General features: G+C 43.2%; 1 protein-coding gene across 1 annotated transcript in view; it reads left to right on the forward strand.

The window, feature by feature from the left end:
- The first annotated feature begins 394 nt into the window (after positions 1–394).
- Positions 395–20685, forward strand: part of PIWIL1 (piwi like RNA-mediated gene silencing 1) — a 30310-nt gene continuing 10019 nt past the window's right edge. The window contains exons 1-14 of the mRNA XM_055322953.1: positions 395–449; positions 3558–3642; positions 4111–4222; positions 8340–8465; positions 9204–9418; positions 9772–9893; positions 10031–10111; positions 10758–10955; positions 11376–11487; positions 17561–17687; positions 17880–17997; positions 18500–18614; positions 19665–19852; positions 20222–20294. Coding sequence (XP_055178928.1) covers positions 3565–3642; positions 4111–4222; positions 8340–8465; positions 9204–9418; positions 9772–9893; positions 10031–10111; positions 10758–10955; positions 11376–11487; positions 17561–17687; positions 17880–17997; positions 18500–18614; positions 19665–19852; positions 20222–20294 — 1665 coding nt within the window. The 5' untranslated portion in view covers positions 395–449; positions 3558–3564. The remainder of the gene's footprint in view (positions 450–3557; positions 3643–4110; positions 4223–8339; positions 8466–9203; positions 9419–9771; positions 9894–10030; positions 10112–10757; positions 10956–11375; positions 11488–17560; positions 17688–17879; positions 17998–18499; positions 18615–19664; positions 19853–20221; positions 20295–20685) is intronic.

A 20685-nucleotide genomic window follows, 5' to 3' on the forward strand; every position in this document is an offset into this window, starting at 1 on the left:
CCAGGAGGCCCGCAGGGACCGGCCCTTCCCTCGGGCTGCGGCACCGCTCCCAGGATGCACCCGGCCGGGCTCCGCGGCCCCGCCCCGCCCCGCCCCGGGGAACCGCCCCGCACGTGCCGGCCAATCAGGGCGCAGCGCGCGCTCGGCCTCGCCGCGCCGTTAGCCGCGTCACGTGCGGGGTCGAGGCCGGCGCGGGTGTTCCTCCGCGCAGCACGGGAGCGCCGCCCTCTGCCCGCGGCGACCCCGAGGCGGACGGCGAGCGACGGCGAGCGAGCGGCGCGGCTCCGCGGGCCCCAGGAGCGCCGCGCCCGGCGGGGGCTGCAGGCCGCAAAGTCCCGGCGCGGAGGGATCCGGCGCGGGGTGGCGGTTGGCGGCGGCGGCGGCGGCGGCGGCTCGGCGCTGAGGGGATCGGGGTCGCGGCGCCGGACGTGCGGCTGAGGCGCTGCCTGGTGAGGAGGGGCGACGGGCGCCGGGCGCCGGGTGCGGGCCTGGGCGGGCGGAGGGCGCGCCCCGCGCTGGGGGGCTTCGGCACGGCCTGAGGTCAGAGGTCAGGCTTCCGCACAGACTGGGTCGGGGGCGTTCCTGGGTGCCCTCAGGGTGGGGGCGTTCCTGGGCGCCCTCAGGGTGGGGGGCGTCCTCTGGGCACCATCCACGTCAGGGAATGCTCCTGAGCGGCCTCAGGGTGGGGGGCGTCCTCTGAGCACTGTCCGGGTCAGAGAATGCTCCTGGGCACCCTCAGGGTGTGGGCGTCATCGGTGCACCGTCTGTGTCTGGCGGCGTTCCTGGGCACCCTCAGGGTGGGGGCGTCAGCAGGGCACCATCTGGTCGGGGGACATTCCTGGGCGCACTCACGGTGGTGGGCATCAACGGGCCACTGTCTGGGTCGGGGGGCGTTTTGGGGTACCTTCAGGGTGGGGGCGTCATCGAGGCACTCTCTGGGTTGGGGGATGTTCCTGTGCACCCTCAGGGTTGGGGGGTCATCAGGCCACGGTCTGGGTCGGGGGGCGTTCCTGGGCATGCTCAGGGTGGGGGCCGTTATCTGGGCACCATCTGGGTCAGTCGGCGTTCCTGGGCATGCTCACGGTGGGGGCATTATCTGGGCATTGTCTGGGTCAGGGCACATTCCTGTACATGCTCAGGGTCAGTGGCATTTTCTGGGCAGTGCTGCTCAGGGTTTGGGGAGGCACTATCCAGTTCGGGGCCGTGTGTGGGCCAGAGGGCTTTCCCCCACATTGCCCAGGGTCAGGAGAGTAGGGACACCTGTTGCCCTGCTGTCCTGCAGCCCACAGGGGTGGGATCGGGGTGGCATTGCCCCCTGGATGGACAGCGGTTTGCCCGGGCCCCATTTCTAGCTGGGATGATGGTAAGAAGCACCACGTCCACATCTCACTTAAGGGGGACCGTGTGGTGTGTCGCCCATCGGAGGTGTCCTGTAGTTGGAGGGACACAGCTGGGTAGCACAGCTATGGGGGACTGCCCTCCAAACGGGGCCTGTGTGCCCCACCTGTGAGTGGTTACCTGGGTGTCTCCAGTGATGTGAGAATCACCTGCTGGCATACCAGACTTGGTAGCTCTGGGAGCATGGACCCCTTCTGCCTAATTTGCATTTCCAAGATGTTCCAGATGTTGCTGAGATCGCATTTTGAGAACTGCAGTGTAAAAATACTGGACAAGACAGTTGAGCTTATGTCTGCTTTAAAGGAGGAGCCAACCCAAACTTAGCATTACTGCCAGGCTAGGTGCTGGGACCAAGCCACAACTAGCTGCCTAGTCTGCAGGGGTGTGGGAGGAGAAAGGGAGTCACCGTGCAGTGCAGTGTGGTAGGTGTGGTAACACAGGTGGGGAGGGGAGGGCACACTAGCAAAGGCTGTTCCACGGTGCACAGTGTCATGGAGCTTCTGTCGGTGATGTGTGGAGGAAGAGAAGTCTGCTGATTGTGCACGCCATCCCTAGGAGACCTGAGCGTGTACGGCAGCAGCCCCCGTGTGCAGGCTGTCATCCTAGTACAGACAGTAGAAATGCACAAAAGTGTAAGATGCTTCTAACATGTTGGCAACCCAGCACATCGTATTCTGTAACCAACTTTGGAAATTATTGAGTGAGAGTCAAATTGCGAAGGTTCTTAGGATTTGGTGAGTTCACGCATTTGCAGAACACAATAGGAAGTCAGGTCTTTCACAATTGAAGAATATAATTAGATTTGCCTCTCTAGGAAGGCCCTCATGAGAATTTTAGAAGCTGTGAAACTGAAAAAGATGAAAACCTGATTTAAACCAGAATGATCTTAAATGTAAATGATGTTGTAGGCTGCCCCTCTGTATTTAGAACCTTCAGTGGTGTCTTGTGGCAGTGAAGGTGGAATCTGAGCTCCCCCTGTTGCCTACAAGGCCCGCACATCCTGACCCAGCATCCCTCGGGCTGCACCCATTCCCCCTCTTTACTGTGCTGAAGCCACACACGGCATCTGTCAGCTCCGCAGGTGAGCCACTCTCCACACTTAGCTCTTTTCTAGAAGTCTGCTAGCAAATGCCTGCCACTTCCTGATCCTCTTGTATCTGCTTATGTGGTGACTTCACAGGAGGCAGGCACCAGGATGTAAAGTAGCTCCTGCCTGCTTTTCTGTAAGAACATTCTGCTTGTTTCCTTCATTAAACTTGGGACAATTTGTAGTTAAAATCTTACCTGCCTTTCCCACTGGGACTAAGATGTGTGGAATGTTCACTGTATGCCCAGTGCTTTATAAGCCCTTCCTGTGTGTCCTCATTGAACCGCACGCTGGAGCTGTGTGGTAGGTTAATAAAACTCTTGTTTGACACACGAAGACATGGATCTGAGGTTCTGTCCCTTCTGTGAAGGAGTCAGGTTCAGGCAGACTAGCTCTGAGGCCTCCACTCTGCATGATCTGATATGGCTCTGCTCTCGGGTGGGGGTGGAGGGTATCTCTGATGCCTGATAGCTGCTGTTGAGATGGAGAGCACTGTTGGGTCAGAAGGAGTAGAAGCAGCAGAGGAGGCATTGAGAGATAAAGGACTCCATCCTTTTTCCTTAGAGGCACAGTGGGTGGTCTTGCCACTCACCAAGAAAGAAATTGTGGGACATAAATGATGTACTGAGAAAGATAGTGGTTTGGGTACATTTAAGCTACTTGTGGCTCTGTGGGTGGACCCAGGAGGGTGCGGTGAGGGCCTGACCTCAAACATGACACCTGGGTCCATTTACATACTTTCCCACATGGGAAAGAGCTAGTGACTGACCTCCGTGTTGCAGATTTTCCTAAGTGGTTAAAATAGTAATTCAATGAAAAAGGAAAGGCTGTATTAAAACAAGTTCTCCACTTTAGCCCTGCTACCCAGCATGCTGCCCAATCCACATAAGTACTTCTGTTTGTTGAAGGTAGGGACATTGCCTTAAACTCTGTTACGAGAGATTAGAAAAATATGTGATGATTCAGGAGCTTATTGTGGAGTCCTAAATATTTGTTCCAAAGAAATATTGCAGAAACAGTAAAACGTAATTGTGTGTGTTGAGTATTGTCTTTACTGTTATTTCCCCTCAAGGAAAAAAATGACTGGGCGAGCCAGAGCAAGAGCCAGAGGACGAGCCCGTGGGCAGGAGACGGTGCAGCACGTGGGTGCCGCTGTGGTGAGTGCTGTACCTTTCACCTGCAGTGTCCTCGAAAAACAAAAACTTGTTCCATCTTTATCAGAATAGATTATTGAAAATAAATTTAAAAACTGTGTCCTGTGAAGGATATAGTAGCTATACAAGGATGATTCTATTTCCTGAGCATCCGAAAAGCTGCTTCTTTAGTTAGTGACCTTTTTTTTAATTTACATTTAGTTAATTAACAGTGTATTAGGAATTTTAGACGGAAAGGTCAGTGATTCATCAGTTACATATCACACCCAGTGCTCATCACATCACGTGTCTCCCTAACACCCATCACCCGGTTAGTGAGCCTTCTTGAAGAAACTTCTTTAGAGGAATACAATATTTGGTTACTAACCTAGATCACTTTTGTTTGAGTATCTTAGACTTGTTGAAGACTGTTTTCTCTGACCTGTGACTTTTTGACATGAACAGAATGCTGTTTGTTTGCCTATCCCATAGAGTCAGCAGCCTGGCTATGTGCAGCCCCGGCCTCAGCAGCCCGTGGCCGAAGGGGAATTAGTTGGCCGTGGACGCCAGAGAGGAGCAGTAGGAGCAGCGGCCAAGTCACAAGGTGAAGGGAAAGCGCACAGACTTTGTGTGTGCACATGTGCAGTAGTAGTAGTAGATGTGAAGTGGTAACCAGTGTGTGGGGTCTTGATAAAAACGGGGTCCCAGCAGTCCTTTAAAGTCTAATGGGCCCTCTTGCAGCTGAGCAGCCTGCTACTTAGGGAAATGCCACTGCTACTTAGAAATGTTGATTTCTTTTCTCCTTGGACATGAAAAGGCCTATCCTTGCCAGGGCCCCATATTAGCTCTTCCAAAGTGATTAACTAAGCATACATTTGCTTATTCATGAATCATTTTAGAACATTGTTTCAGCATCTTGTGATTTCATCACAAGCTGGACCACCTTTTACATTTGTAACTTTGGTTTATAATAGGCAGTCTCACTGTATTGTGGCGGCCCTGTTTCTCAGGTGCAAAAACTGAGGCCAAGGTTATGACCCCTGGTGAGGTCAGAACACCAGTACTGTTTTTTCAGTACTTTGTTACAAACAAACATGTATTTGGATGCTTGATGCAAGATTTTTCCACAGCTGAGTTTGGTTTCGATACAGGAAACACCACTATGCACACAGTGAGGAGGTAGCTTTCCAGTTGGGGTCTTGGGTAAACTCATGTGCAGGCAGCCAGATAGCAAGTAAATAGCTGCTTTACTCCTTGTACTATATTCTCACCTACTCCAACAAATGTTTCATCGCAGCCGGCGACCTCCACAAACAGTAGAGGACAAATATAAGATCTTAGAATGGTGTTAAGTTGTACTGTGACAACTACTGTCTGTGCCCAGGGCACACTGGGGGAATGACAGTGGCTAGTCTCTCCAGCACACGGAGCATTCCTGTGAGACCCATGATGTTTAAAAGCTGGGTTGAGGGTGACAGAGCAGAGAAAGAAAATGAAGAGGCAGTACATTGAAACATTGACCCTTTGTAAAGGCACTTTAACCAAATGAATGGTTTTTTACCTGTTCTGCACCATTTCATTTTTTTTGCCCATGCTGGCAGTTGTAAAACTAGTGCTGCTCCCTGTAGGCTTGTCCAGTTGTGCCAACTTTTGGATGGCATCACGTCATGTGGGCATGGACCCAACAGACATGGGGAGAGGTACAGCATGATTGTGTGTGGGGGGGTGCTAACTGTCCTGCTCTGGGCCCCACACTGCAGAAACCTAGACCCATTAAGAATCAGAACCACAGCATTTTAATAGGACAGCTCCATTTCGTCACCCTGCCGTATACGCTATGAAATCAAGTGGTGAAACAGTGTTCCTTGTGTTAATGAACACATGTGTATGTATGGTTTTTGTATAGACAATTTTGAGAAAGAATATCAGTAGTGCTGCATTTTGAAGAATCAATTAGAAGACTGGAACGTCTTTTGTTTATGTATCCAATTATCTGATGGCTTCTCTGCCTTTTGGCTAAGATCAAGTGTATTCAATTATCTATTACTTTTCTGATACAAGATGTGTTACTTTTCAAGATGTCTGATGGGAATTCATTTATGGGCATTCATTTCTTTTAAATTTACAGGATTTTATCCACTTTCTCTAATCTAGATGCCTGAGTTATTTTGAAACTTAAAATATTTGACTTTCAACTGTGTTCCACATACAATAAGATTTGCTGAAGCTGTTTTAAAAACACTTCCTTATTGATGCAGTCCTGGAATGCAAATAAAATTGTGGGAAGTACTTAAGTCTAACTTCTTAAACATGCTCTGTATTGATCTTTATTAATAATTTAACAGTTGTGCATGAATTTAAATTCTATGAAACTCTATCCATCATTTCTAAAAAGCTAGTATCTAACTTTATAGGAAGAGTCTCTGTGAGGATTAAATATTAACCGGAATAACAAATGCAAGGCTCTATTTCATAACTTTTCACTGCTTTTGTAAGGATTATATCTGAGAAGTATTTGTCATAAATGTTCAAAGTATCTACTAGGTTTTAGAAATTGATGTTTAACAGATTTATTCTTAATGAGACCTTGCTTCAGACCATGATTTTCATTCTGTATATGGGGTGTGGATATGTGGAGGGCTCTGAAACAGAGCCGTAGTGAGATATGGTTTTTGTTTTTAACCACTCTAGCAGCTGCATGGAAAGAGATTCTGGGCACACCTTGGAGATGCCACAGGTCTGGTTCCAGACCCCTGCAATAAAGCAAATATCATAAAGCAAGTCAAACGAATTGTTTGGTATCCCAGGGCATTATAAAAGTTATGTTGATATTGCTGTACTCTATTTATGCAGTAGCATTACATCTAAGCAACATAAATACTTTAATTTTAAAATACTAAGAAATGCTAATCATTATTTGAGTTTTTAGCAAGTTTTGATTACTTATCACAGATCACCATAACAAATATAATAATAAAAAAAGTTTGAAATGGTGTGAGAATTACCAGTGACATAGAAATGAAGTGAGCAAATGTTGGAAAAATGTCACCAGCAGGCTTATTTAACACAGGATTCCACAAACCTGCAGTTATAAAAAATGCATTATCTGTGAAGCACAATAAAATAAGGTGGGCATATAATTATCTAGCTTTCCAATTTTATTCATTCTGAAACCTGTCCTTTTTACAGATTGACAGATAAGCTTTGGCTAAATATAAAAGCTGTACTATGTGTAGAGAGGGAAACAGACTTCATCATTGTTTACATTCAGAAACTTGCAGTCAGGTTTTTGTATCCAGAACTGAATTTTAAGACAAATTCAATTTTTTCAGGATAAAAGCCTCTATGACCTGTTGTTGTTACTAGCTTGGATTCAGTATGTTTGAACTATATTAGTTAATCACCCAAGACCAAGGCTACTTTCAATTGAAAGTCTCTGGAATAAAAAGCTCACCAAGGGAAACAAAACAGCTATAAATTTAAAGGATTTTTAAATAGAGCCTCTGAATATCCTGAGGTATGAGAATCAACATATTTAGCAAACACCTTTAAAGAGCTTTATAAATTACATTATCGTGGAAAACTTACTATATACCTGTGAAGGTCAGTTTTTCAGGTAAGGAAGTTGAAGCTCTTGTTAGAATAACTTGCTTCCAGAGTGTATCAGGAACCAATATTTTGCTCAAGCCACTGTTCTTTCTCTAACAAAGAGGTCCAGAAGTTGGCATTTCGGGGCTAGTCCTGGCATTTGTGGTCAGAAACAAACTGGGCTTTTCGATCATTTTGTTCTGTTGCCCTGACTTCTGTCATTAAGACTTAGTTTTGGCGATCACATCCAGATTCCAGGCAAGATCGGCAGGGCAGGGGGTACAGAGAGCAGAAAAGCTGGTTACTGACTCCCTCCCAAGGCACTTTCCCAGAGGTTTGATCCAGTAATTTCTGCATAAATCTCTCAGGCTGTCATTCCCTACAGGGAAGGTGGAATTCTAGTCTGTTAGATACATGACTCCCTAAACAAGCTATTTTTTAAAAAAAGAAGGCTGAGAGATTGGGAAGTAAACTGAAGTCTCTGGTACTCATGTTACAGTTGTAACACTGGATGACAGAGCCCACATTCGTTCTTTGAGCCACATCATGCTATCGATAGGAGATACTTCTGCATGTTGTACAAATGGAAGGATTTAATTTTGGGTATTATAACCAGCTTTTGAAACCATATGAACTTCTATCCCAGTAGTCCATAGGGTATGCACAGAATGATTCCATCTGTTCTGATGTTCGTAAGGGAATTAGGAAATGACATTCTAGATGTTTACACGGTAAAACCTATGAACTACCAATTCCTATAGCTATAATTTCATCATAAAGCTGTGAGAAATACTGCTTTATTAGGCCCTTAGGTCCTTATCAGAACTTGGAGAATAACGATTTCTTAGTCAACAAGCATGCTCCTGAGTTCTTGAATCCCAGGCCAGTTGTGTTAGTCTTTTACAGGGATATAGGTCTTATAGGGGAGCATCTAAGTTTGGCTGGGGCAGTGGCAAGAACAGCTTAATAGAAGTCCTGGCTAAGCTACTCTGGCCAAGCAGATACCCAACACATTCTGATGGCATTCCTGTATGTTATCTGTAGCACCTCTGTAGCTTTTGGGTATCATTTTGTGAATTAATACCATTCTTGATTTCATGTTTCATGTTACATAGTATATCATTTTTTTTAAGAGCTCCAGATATCTGCTGGATTTCAGGAGTTATCATTAGCAGAGAGGGGAGGTCGTCGTAGAGACTTTCACGATCTTGGTGTGAATACAAGACAGAACCTGGACCATGTTAAAGAATCAAAAACAGGTGTGTTAATTAATTACGAAGACCGTAGTTCCATGTGATTACTTTTCCAGTAAACAGGACACTGAATTGAAGCCATTTATTTTACATGTTTATTTATACAATGCAGTCACAGAGAGAGAAGGCACATTTGGTCAGGATCCTGCATGGCTTTTCCATTTCCCTCTCTCTTTTGGATTTGATGAAATAGGTTATCGTTGTCCTCAGCTGCACTGAAATGTTCTATTAAGTGTTATATAACTTTTTTCTTTTAAGACTTTTCTATAGAGTGTAGCCTGGGTGGCTCAGCAGTTTAACGCTGCCTTCAGCCCAGGGCATGGCATGATCCTGGAGACCCGGGATCGAGTCCCACGTCAGGCTCCCTGCTTCTCCCTCTGCCTGTGTTTCTGCCTCTCTCTCTGTCTCTGCATCTCTCATGAATAAATAAATCTTAAAAAAAAAAAAAAAAGACTTTGCCATAGAGAGGTTTGGTTGGTTCTGTGGTAAATTAGTCTAAGGAGGATTTTTTCTTAAATGTATACTTGTAGGAACTTACCTGGATAGGATAGTCCTCAAAGTCAGATGTCTTAGAACTTCGGTGTCAAAAAAAAAAAAAAAAAAAAAAGGGAAGAAGAACTTCAGTGTCATATGCTGTTCTTAGCCTTTTGTTTGCAGAACTGTGTCTGCTTTGTCATGGTAGGAAAGATCTCAAGGAAGAATAAACTCAATACTATGTTAATCAAACGTGACTCGCTTTTACAGGTTCTTCAGGTATTATAGTAAAGCTGAGCACTAACCATTTTCGACTGACATCCCGTCCCCAGTGGGCTTTATATCAGTATCACATTGACTATAACCCACTGATGGAAGCCAGAAGACTCCGCTCAGCTCTTCTTTTTCAACATGAAGATTTAATTGGAAGGTGTCATGCTTTTGATGGAACAATATTATTTTTACCTAAAAGACTACAACTCAAGGTTATTTTAAAATATTGGGTTGGGGAGAGGGTGATGATGAATTTCCACTTCAGAGCAGAACTGCCACAATCTAGGGTAGCTTTTAGAGAAACTCCAGTGATGGTCTGGTGATTATGTGTGTAATGAACCTGGGGAGCTGGGGGGCTTTGGCATTATTGCTTCATTCTCAAATCCACCTGAGTACTTGATGACAATTTTAATGAGCCTGTAACCACTCTTCTCATAGTCATTCTTTTTTAAATTTAAAACCTTTCTATAATCTTCATTGTTGCCTTACTAGCATGAATTATGTGATTGGGATTATTAGTTTCTTTTAACAATTAAAAGTTTGGTTTTCCACTGCTTTGGCTCAGGTTACCGAAGTGTTTAGTCAGACCCGAAATGGAGAGCACGTGAGGATAACAATCACCCTTACAAATGAACTCCCACCTACATCACCAACTTGTTTGCAGTTCTATAATATTATTTTCAGGAGGTATGTTAGTGTTTCCTTAACATTTTACTCAGAAAAATTGAAAATCTAGATGAGTTGAAAGACCAGTGAGATAAGTCCCTATGCATTAGAAATGCTTACCAGCATTCACTCCTGTCTTCCAACCTTTCAATTTCTAGACTCTTGAAGATCATGAATTTACAGCAGATTGGACGGAATTATTATAACCCAAGTGACCCAATCGATATTCCAAATCATAGGTTTGTATGAAGTGGAAGCTTTCTGTTCTTTAGGCTTACTCACAGACTTCAAAAGTGATACTCTAGTTTGAAATAATCACATTTATTACTGTGACTGTTAATGGTACCCTCATGTTAAGTAAACATTTAACTTCGTTTGAATAATAAAGGAAACCTCCACGAATACTCAGATTTTAAAAAAATCACATGCTGTTCATCTGTCACTGGGGAAGCATGAAGAGTTGCCTGACACTGTATTTGCTCTTAGGGAACAAAATTTATAAACTAATGAATATTGTTTCAGAAGTTCCTGTGGTATATCCAAGTGCAGCCTGCACAGTTTAGGTTTATTATACTAATTACAGATTCTTTTAGTTAGACTGGCTACTTTCTCAGGTCATTCCAACATAAAAAATAGTTTAATATAGTGTATGAACTCAGAATGGAACTTAAATGGTTATGCTATTAAATAACCTTTATTGTTGAGGATCTTAAAAAGAGGGGTCTTTATCTGGAACCTCATAAACCTAGAAATAACTAAATTTACTCTGTTCAAGAACTTTGGTACTTTAGACCCAGTCATTAAAGGAGAAGAACACAACTTGATACACAGAAGCTGTTTGGATGACTCACAGGGGCCACTTCAAGCTCCCATTCTCTTTGGCAGGTTGGTGATCTGGCCTGGCTTCACCACCTCTATCCTTCAATATGAGAACAACATCATGCTTTGCACTGACGTGAGTCATAAAGTCCTTCGCAGTGAAACCGTGTTAGATTTCATGTTCAACCTCTATCATCAAACAGAAGAACATAAATTTCAAGAACAAGTTTCTAAAGAACTAATAGGCTTAATTGTTCTTACCAAGTAAGACTGCTTTTTAAAATACAAAATAATCATTTTGCAAATCTTTAGGTACTGTGGCTTTCTAGTCCATTCTTTTAGAAAGTAGAGTTTACAGCAAAGGAGCAGGAATTGCATGAAAATGGGGAGGGGTGTTCATGACCTTTCCCAAAACACAAATTCTCGGGAGCACACTCCTTTGAAAAGGACAAATATCTGATGACTTGTATCCTTTTTAGTCTTCATTTTATTTTCTGGTAGTACTTTACTCCCCTGTCCCTCTAGCATGGTCTTTAGAAGTTTTCCCTTTCTCTTCCCATGACATCATGTATTACTGAGTGATTTCCAAGTTGATTTTCTTAGAGACTATGTACTGTCTACATCTAGCTTCTTTCTAATAATAATTCTACAATTCTATACCAATAAATGTCACCTATTCCACAGGTATAACAATAAAACCTACAGGGTAGATGATATTGACTGGGACCAGAATCCAAAGAGTACCTTTAAGAAAGCAGATGGTTCTGAAGTCAGTTTCTTAGAGTACTACAGGAAGGTAAGAAGATAATGGTGACTTTTTTTCATGTGAAGTATTTAGGTCTTAGGAAAAATGTGAACTATCTTCAGTAGGATTTGCTTGTGCTCATGCAACCTGTTGCTTTGAAAGCTGTATATAGGGACGCCTGGGTAGCTCAGTGGTTAGCGCCTCCCTTCAGCCCAGGGTGTGATCCTGGAGTCCTGGGATTGAGTCCCACATCGGGCTCCCTGCATGGAGCCTGCTTCTCTCTCTGCCTCTCTCCCATTCTCTCTCTCTCTCTCTCGAATAAATCAATCAACCAATCTAAAAAAAAAAAAGCTGTATATAAATGTATTTATTAAGGTAATCATAGCAGTTTAGCTCATTACCACATGAGAAGTGCTTGATCCCGATTCCTTTTTCCCAGTAGAATGAAAGATTGTGTTTGATTTTAAGCTTGTGGGAGGACAAACAGGTAGGGTAATTAATGATGAACAATATGAGTTTACTGACCCATATTCTATAATGAACACTTCTTTAACCTCACCCAAGGGTGGGGTTAAAGACGGCTAAATCCTTAGCATCGAGTTGCACTAAATCTGCATATGAGTTAACTCTTTTTAAAAGTTTATTTAAATTCAATTTAGTTAATATATACTGTATTATTAGTTTCAAGGGTAGAATTTAGTGATTTATCAGTTGCATATCACACCGAGTGCTCCTTCCATCATGTGCCCTCCTTCATGCCTATCACCCAGGTACCCCATACCCCCAACCCCTCCCCTCCAGCAACCCTGTTTGTTTCCCAGAGTTGAGTCTCTCATGGTTTGTCTCCCTCTCTGATTTCTTCTAATTGCATTTTTCCCTCCCTTATCCTGTGATCCTTTGCCCCGTTTCTTATGTTTCTCATATAATGTGAAACCATATGATAATGGTCTTTCTCTGATTGACCTATTTCACTCAGCATAATATACCCTCCAATTCTATGCACGTTGTTACAAATGGCAAGATTTTTTTGATGGCTGAGTAGTATTCTGTTATATACATACATAACACACACACACACCCCGCATCTTCATTATCCAGCCGTCTGTTGATGGACATCTGGGCCCTTTCCACAGTTTGGCTGTGGACATTGGTGCTATAAACATTGGGATGCCTGGGTGGTTCAGTGGTTCAGTGTCTACCTTTGGCTCAGGTCATGATCCTGGGGTCCCAGGATTGAGTCCCACATTGGGCTCCCTGCAGGGAGCCTGCTTCTCCCTCTGCCTATGTCTCTGCTTCTTGCTGTGTGTATCTCATGAATAAATAAATAAAATCTTAAAAAGTATTGAGGTGCAGGTGCCCCTTCAGATCATTGCATTTGTATCTTTGGGTAAATACCCAGTAGTGCAAGTGCTGGGTTGTGGGGTAGTTCTATTTTTAACTTTTTGAGAAACCTCCACACTTCTCTAGAGTGGCTATACCAGCTTGCACTCCTGACAACAACACAAGAGTGTTCCTCTTTCTCTGCATTCTTACCAACATTTGTTGTTTCCTGAGTTGTTAATTGTAGCCATTCTGACAGGTGTGAGGTGGTATCTTCTTGTGGTTTTAATCTGTATTTCCCTGATGCTGAATGATGTGGAGCAATTTTTCATGTATTGGCCATTTGTATGTCTTTGGAGACATGTCTGTTCATGTCTTCTGCCCATTCTTGACTGGATTATTCTTTGGGTGTTGAGTTTTATAAGTTCTTTATAGATTTTGAATGCTAACCCTTTATCTGATAAGACATTTGCAAATATCTTCTCCCATTCTGTGGGTTGCTTTTTAGTTTTGTTGACTGTTTCCCTTGCTATGCAGAAGCTTTTTATCTTGATGAAGTTGCAATAGTTCATTATTGCTTTTATTTCCCTTACCTTTGGAGACGTGTCTAGCTAGAAGTTGCTGCAGCGGAGGTCACAAAGGTTGCTGCCTGTGTTCTTCTCTAGGACTTTGATAGATTCCTGTCTCACATTTAGATCTTTCATCCATTTGAGTCTGTTATTATGTATGATGTAAGAAAGTGGTCCAGTTACATTTTTCTGGATGTGGCTGTCCAAGTTTTCCCAGCACCATTTGTTAAAGAGACTGTCTTTTTTCCATCGGATATTCTTTCCTGCTTTGTCAAAGAGTAGTTGACCATACAGTTGAGGGTCCATTTCTAGGTTCTCTATTCTGTTCCATTGATCTGTGTGTCTTTTTTTCTGCCAGTACCATACTGTCTTGATGACCACAGCTTTGGAACATAGCTTGAAGTCTGAGATTGTGATGCCGCCAGCTTTGGTTTTCTTTTTCAACATTCCTCTGACTGTTCAGGGTCTTTCAGGTTCCATAAAAATTTTAGGATTGCTGTTCCAGCTCCGTGAAAAATGCTGATGATATTTTGATAGGGATTGCATTGAATGTATAGATGGTCTTTGGTAGCATAGACACTTTAACAATATTCTTCTAAACTGTAACCATGGAATGTTTTTCCATTTCGTTGTGTCTTCCTAAATTACTTTCATCAGTTTCTGTACTTTCAGAGTACAGATCCTTCACCTCTTTGGTCAGGTTTATTCCTAGTTATCTTACTGATTTTGGTGCAGTTAGTTGCAAATGGGATCAATTCCTTGATTTCTCCTGCTGCTGCTTCATTGTTAGTGTGTAGGTTAACTCTTTAACTTTCATTTTACATATAGATAAATCCAGCTTATTTCATCTAGGCTAGATCAGTTTATTGTGTGATCTAATACTAGTTTTGTACAGATGATCCTAGCTATTCATTGAATTGAAAAAACAACAGAAGCAAACAGGAGCAAGACAGACCCACTGCTGACTACAAGAAAATACAATGTTTATATCGGAACACACACTGACATAGTTGTTCAGGGATAAGCAGAGCTCACCTGAGTCCTTAGAAGGCTGCATTTCCTTTGATACACTTTGTTACAAGTGCAGGAGTAGTATTTCTAAAACCCTTATCAGTTAAAAATCTTAACACTTGTCTTTAAAGTGCTGAGATTTATCTTTTTTCCCCCTACTTTCAGTACATTTCCTTTTTCTAAAAAGCTGAATAAATCAGCTCATATATTTGTATCCTATGTCAGAGTACACATCTGACTGGTGACTTCGAAATGTCTCTTTACTGGTTGTCTACTATTGCCTGAGCTATAGCTGCTCTGCTGTGAATGAAAGGATCAGATAATCCTCTGGGGGAAAGTGTTTCTCTGAGAAGCCACATTAAGAGCCGCTCTTATTTTGAGCAAAATGAAAACAGGCCATGGGCCATCTCAGCTTGATTTCTCTACTGCTGTTTTTACCCTCTTAACTCTTTGAGGACCCCAGCCATTTTTAACCGAAATTCCTTCTGGGTGTGAGTTACTGTGAGAAATTATCATTTTTCTGTGATTTCCTAATCCCTGTCAGGATAAGAAGAGACGGTGTGCATCAATAGCAGTTCCAAAGGAGACAGCCATGGAAGGTTCAGTTTCAGCCTGAAGCCAGGCCAGGGGAGGTTCTCCTTCTCTGGTAGTGAGTCTTACATGCCAGCTTACTCCTAAGTGGCCAACTGCTTGTTGACCTACATCAGGTTCTGCCTTGAGCCCCTAGTTAACTCCGTACTAACTTGTTAGGTGATCTCTAGGCTCATCTGGGCTAGGACTACAGGTGTGCTGTGTTCAAAGTTTTTGGGTTTCTAGCTGTAGCCCAGACATGTCTAGGCCTGCTTGTTCGCAGGAGTCACACATCTCAAAGTCCCCTTCCATGGGACCAGTGCTGAGTGTGTTCTGGCCCCTCACCTGGCCCCTGTACAGTACTCTTGATCAGTGCAGGGACTATGCCTTCCATAAGGGCAGGGATTTTGTGGTTTATGTACCTCTAGCTGCTTAGGAAGGCACTCAGGTGTCTGAATGAGTAGTTAAAACTTCAGACCTGCATGCCTCTTCTCGTGTGGTGCTACTAGTGGCCTCACCATCTGAGATACTGCCTCCTCCTCCTCCTCATCCTCCAGTGGCTGCCCTCTTCAGTGCAGGGCCCCATGCTCATTCAGTCAGTCTCATTTCCCATTTCTCCTGCTTTCTGACCCATTTTAAAACTCCTGTGGAGCTGATGTTACTCTTCCACCCTCAGTACTGATGTGCACTGATGCATGTCCAGTGAGACCCTGAGTGATGTAGCCCTTGCCTGTGTGTTGGTGCTCACCTTCTCTCTCACCCCAGCCTCCTCCTGCCTGCAACATTCTGTACGCCTGACTCATGCTCTTAGGCTTAGTGTCGGCTCAGATGATTTCTGCTAGAAGACTTCTCTCTTACAGCCAGGGCTAACTGGGTGTCTTTAGTAGATACAGTCAGTCAGAATGGGGTGGTATTGAAATGTTTTAGAGAATCACGGCATTCTTGAGACTTCCTAGAAGAGATGCAGTTTTAGTCATAAATGATGTTCTACGTTAAATCATACTTAACGTTCTACGTTCTACATTAAAAATCATATTTAAGAAAGCTCTACGTTAAAAATCATATTTAAGAATCATTCAGAGTGGGAGAGAGAAGGGCCTTTGAAAGGGAAGATCATGGTCAGTTTTTAAAAGAAAAGGTTTGACAGTAATGTTAATCACAAGCTCACTTCTTAGATGTAGGGAAAGATGTTGAAAGAATTGACAGGTTTTTGTTTGGGCCCTAAGAATATAGGAAAGGCATCCCAAAGTTTTGTATAACAGGGAAGCATGCATTAAAGGCCCATTGGCGAGATAAGGCAGATGTAGGAATGCATCTGACTCTACTCCCACACTCTTGCTGCTCTGTGCACCCAACAAGTGACGTGCAAGGGAGGGGCCTGTGAGCAGTTGTATCTCAATAAAGAAGACAGTGTGATAAAATCAGTAGTGCAGGTACATGGAGCAGGGATCAGACAAGAGTGTTCTTGAAATTTTCTTACCCAAAATAGAAAAGTTAACTTTTTTCCTGAGTGGTTGGTAGAGTCTATATAGGACAAAGTCAGAACAGACTGGAATTCATGGTCTCTTAGTTCCTGAGGCTAGGTGACCTGGAACTTGGCATAGGGTGGGAATATGGAACAGAAAGTACTTCCTCTGCTGCTGAGTAAGTGGCACTAACAGAAGGGCCATCATGGTACTCATCCCTGTGTGCTACTGCATGCAGATGTGTGACTCTCTGAAAGTAAAAAGAGCCAAATTAATCAGGATGTTAAAAGATGCCAGGAGAAGAAGGTACAAGAGGATCTCTAGAGAACACAGGGCCAGAGATGAACCGAGATAACACAGGGAAGCCTCTTGTTCCAGGCACACAAGCCATCTCATGCATACATGAACTCACAAAAGTCAGCATTTTTTTTTGTCTTTTTACCAGTTGTGAAACTTACCTTAGTGAGTGCTTATGGGGAATCTTAGAACTACTGAGTGGATGGGGTGCCTGGATGGCTCAGCCGGTTAAGTGTCTGCCTTCAGTTCAGGTCATGATCCCAGAGTTCCAGAATCGAGCCCCACATTGGGCTCCCTGCTCAGTAGGGAGTCTGCTTCTCCCTCTGTCCCTCCCCCTCTCATACCCTCCCTGCCCCCCCAAAATAAAATCTTCTTTTTAGAAAAGACTACTGAATTGAAATCCAGCTTCTACCAAGTGTCAACATTTTGTAAAAATTTTTCGTAATTAAGAATATTCTCTGACATGGAAACTTCTTCCTTCTCCCCATGTACTGTTATATGTCATAGCAAGACTTGTTTTCTATACCACTTCTTGCTGTAATACTAGTAGTCTTGGAGGAATTCTGTCGTGAGGACCCAGAGTTACGTAGGCTTCTGTTTCTAAAACAAAATATCACAAAATTAAGTGAACTGTGACTAGAACTCAGAATTTAGATGGTCGAGGGCTCTTAAGTCTTTAGGAAGAAAGTTGATGTACTCAGTAATACGTGTAAGTCACAACCTGTTCTACCAGGATTAAAGATGCACTTTTTAAGCTTTGCTTGGATACTGATACCAGCCTTACTATTGGCATCAATTCTCAATTTAAAAAGAGCAAATCCCTGTTTTGGGCCCACTGACCTATAACGAAAGGCATTTTCATGAACAGTGACACCTTCTTTTTATAACTAGCAATACAACCAGGAAATCACCGACTTAAAACAACCTGTTCTGGTCAGTCAGCCTAAGAGAAGGCGTGGCCCTGGTGGCACCTTGCCGGGCCCTGCGATGCTCATCCCCGAGCTCTGCTATCTCACAGGTACTGCTGTATTCGGGCTGCTTCCCCTGCCTCTACCTCTTCTTGGAGTCCTCACAGCCCCCCAGAAAAGCCCTTACTGCTGCCTCATTCCCCTTGTCGTTTCCCTCACTCTACACCACCACCCCGCACTCCAAACGTTTAGATGTGATCCTTGTTTCTATAATCCTATACCTTTCAACATTTTATTTGAAGGTCTAACTGATAAGATGCGTAATGATTTTAATGTGATGAAAGACTTAGCTGTTCATACAAGGCTGACTCCAGAACAAAGGCAGCGTGAAGTGGGAAGACTCATTGATTACATTCATAAGTAAGTCCTCTGCCTCTCACTGGGGCATGGTTTCAGTTTTGTATTCTTTTCTGTGGGTTGGGAGTGAGAGAAAATAATTTTGTTTTTCTTTTGTGTTTTCAGTATTTGGGGTGGGTTCTTGGTATTTGTGGGTGAGCCTGCTGTTTGTCAGGGAATGTTAAGGTTAAACTCGAGCCTGTGGCCTTTTCTGATTCTTCTATTAGAAAACAGTAATCAAGCAGAAAGTGAAATATTTAAGACAAACCTATTTTCTCTCTAACGTGGAGGGATTTACTTTGAAGGGAAGGTCGTTTGGGCATCAGAAGTGTAGGCTAGAGGCTATCCTGAAGGACCTCAGGACATGATGAGGGAGATACGGAGAGCACATCTGTGTGTCCTGGCATCCTCACTACGCTCTCAGTCCTGAGAGAAGTTGTGGGTTGTGCTGGATCTCTATTTGCATATGTCTGGTTTTTCTGCATTTCCTTACTTTGAGTGCCACGTAAATATGTTAAATTTACAGAGATGACAATGTTCAGAGGGAGCTTCGAGACTGGGGTTTGAGCTTTGACTCCAACTTACTGTCCTTCTCAGGAAGAATTTTGCAAGCTGAAAAGATTCACCAAGGTGGAAAAACAGTAAGGCAGTTCTTAAAGTTGTCAGTCACATCAGATTTGGGTCTGGTGCACAGCAAAGCAGGAATAACCCCATTACATGCCAGTCTGCTCTCCTCCTCCCCCTCCCCATCCCTCCCCACCTACCCTTTCACCTTCTATGAGCAGAGATACATATGGTCCTCTGATCATCCATGAGACTTCACTGAAAGCTGGCTTAATCTGTTTCTAAGAACTGAATTACTTAAGGTATAGAAGAATCTTATGCGATTGGGTTGGTATTTTGTCTGCCACTAATACAGAAAACTTTCAATTTATCTGGCTTCATTTTTGCCTGGACCATTTGTTTGTAGGGACATAAATATTGTGATGCCTATATATTTTATCTTCAGAAAAGGGAAACAAGTCTTCTAAAAATATTTTTGTATAATTGAAGCACTACAAGTACCAGAATTTTAAAAATCCTTTTGTAGAAAACTACCCTTCTGCCTTCTACATGTTCTATGAAAAACAACCTAAACATACAGCTCAATGTCTTAACTGCAGTTGTTTTTATGATCCCTGTAGAATTGGTTACAGAATACATCCCTGTGTTATAACGGCTGTGAGGGAGGTGGGTAGGACACGGAGGAAGCACTGGGTTTGTTCCTCTATGAGAAATAGCACCACATCAGTGTACTTCAAGTTTGATAGCTTTCTGCCTTGCCTGCTTTCAGTGGGACACCTCCATCAAGTTGCTTAACTTTTAAAGCTGTATTTGTTTTGTATCTTTATCATGAGGGAGGTAGCACCTGTCCTTGTCATGTGTTAGAAGATGAAGGAGAGCACAGGCAGCACCAAGGGGAGGGCCTCGTGTGAGAAGCACTCATATGCTAGCTGTGACAGGGTCCCATCATCCTCAGACACCTGACTGTACTTTTCTCCCCTCTTGGGGTGTTTTGTTTATCCATCAAGTCCAAATGGGAGAGTAGTCCCCTAAGGATCAGAATGCCACAGGAGAACTGTTACAGGCTTATTGGGTTTGTAACTGAGAACATGCAGAGGAATTCACAGTGTCTCTGAACTTTCTTCTAGTTCAATTACAATCCACAATTTGCAGATTGGTCAAAAGAAACAAGAGGTGCACCATTAATTAGCGTTAAGCCGCTAGATAACTGGCTGTTGATCTATACTCGAAGAAATTATGAAGCAGCCAATTCATTGATACAAAATCTATTTAAAGTTACACCAGCCATGGGCATACAAATGAAAAAAGCAATAATGTAAGTCTGTCAAGTCATTTCTACTCTGAAAATTGATTAGTAGTCATTTGGAGGGTATGGGAATGCAAAAGTGATAAAAGTGTTAAACACGTTACCTGGATTATGTTTAAAGATCTGATACGGTTCCCTGTAATGAGGATGCAGAAACGTATTTTAGTAACTAAGAATGGGTGGGAGGACAAGCAGTACTGTTACCCAAATTATTGCTGCTATTCGCATTAGAAACAACCTTTTGCCTAAATGGCCAGTCTTGGTGGTTTGTATTTTATACAGAAGTGTTTCATGTGTGATAAACTACAGGAAATTTTTTATGCGTAGTACATTTTTCATTACTTTTTCTGAATGTTGGCTAACAAATTTCCATTCTAGGATTGAAGTGGATGATCGAACAGAAGCCTATTTGAGAGTCTTACAGCAGAAAGTTACATCCGATACCCAGATAGTAAGTAGCTGACTGGTACCTACGCAGCTGTCCTGGACTGACTTGTTTTAAAAACGGCATTTGTAAATCTTAGAATTTGAGTTTGAAATGTTGTAATTAGGTTCACAAACTGTCCACAAAATATGTATTTTACCTTCATAAGGTAGTTCTCTTAATGCTGGCTTTAGTTGTGTGTCTGCAAGCTTGTTATCTGCACTGCAGTTGGTGTGGGAAGGTGGGGGGAACAAGACCATCTGAAATGTATTTGGACTCAAAGCCTTTAATTCCATGAAATTTCATGGGGAATAGGCACAAATAGTAAAAGCAATTCGTTGTTCAGCACATGTCCAGGTATGAAGTAATAAGGTGGCAAAGACAGATGCAGTGATAAACAACATGTGAACATGTGTAT

Source organism: Nyctereutes procyonoides, unplaced genomic scaffold, assembly GCF_905146905.1.
Source record: "Nyctereutes procyonoides isolate TBG_1078 unplaced genomic scaffold, NYPRO_anot_genome, whole genome shotgun sequence".
Taxonomy (NCBI): Eukaryota; Metazoa; Chordata; class Mammalia; order Carnivora; family Canidae; genus Nyctereutes; species Nyctereutes procyonoides.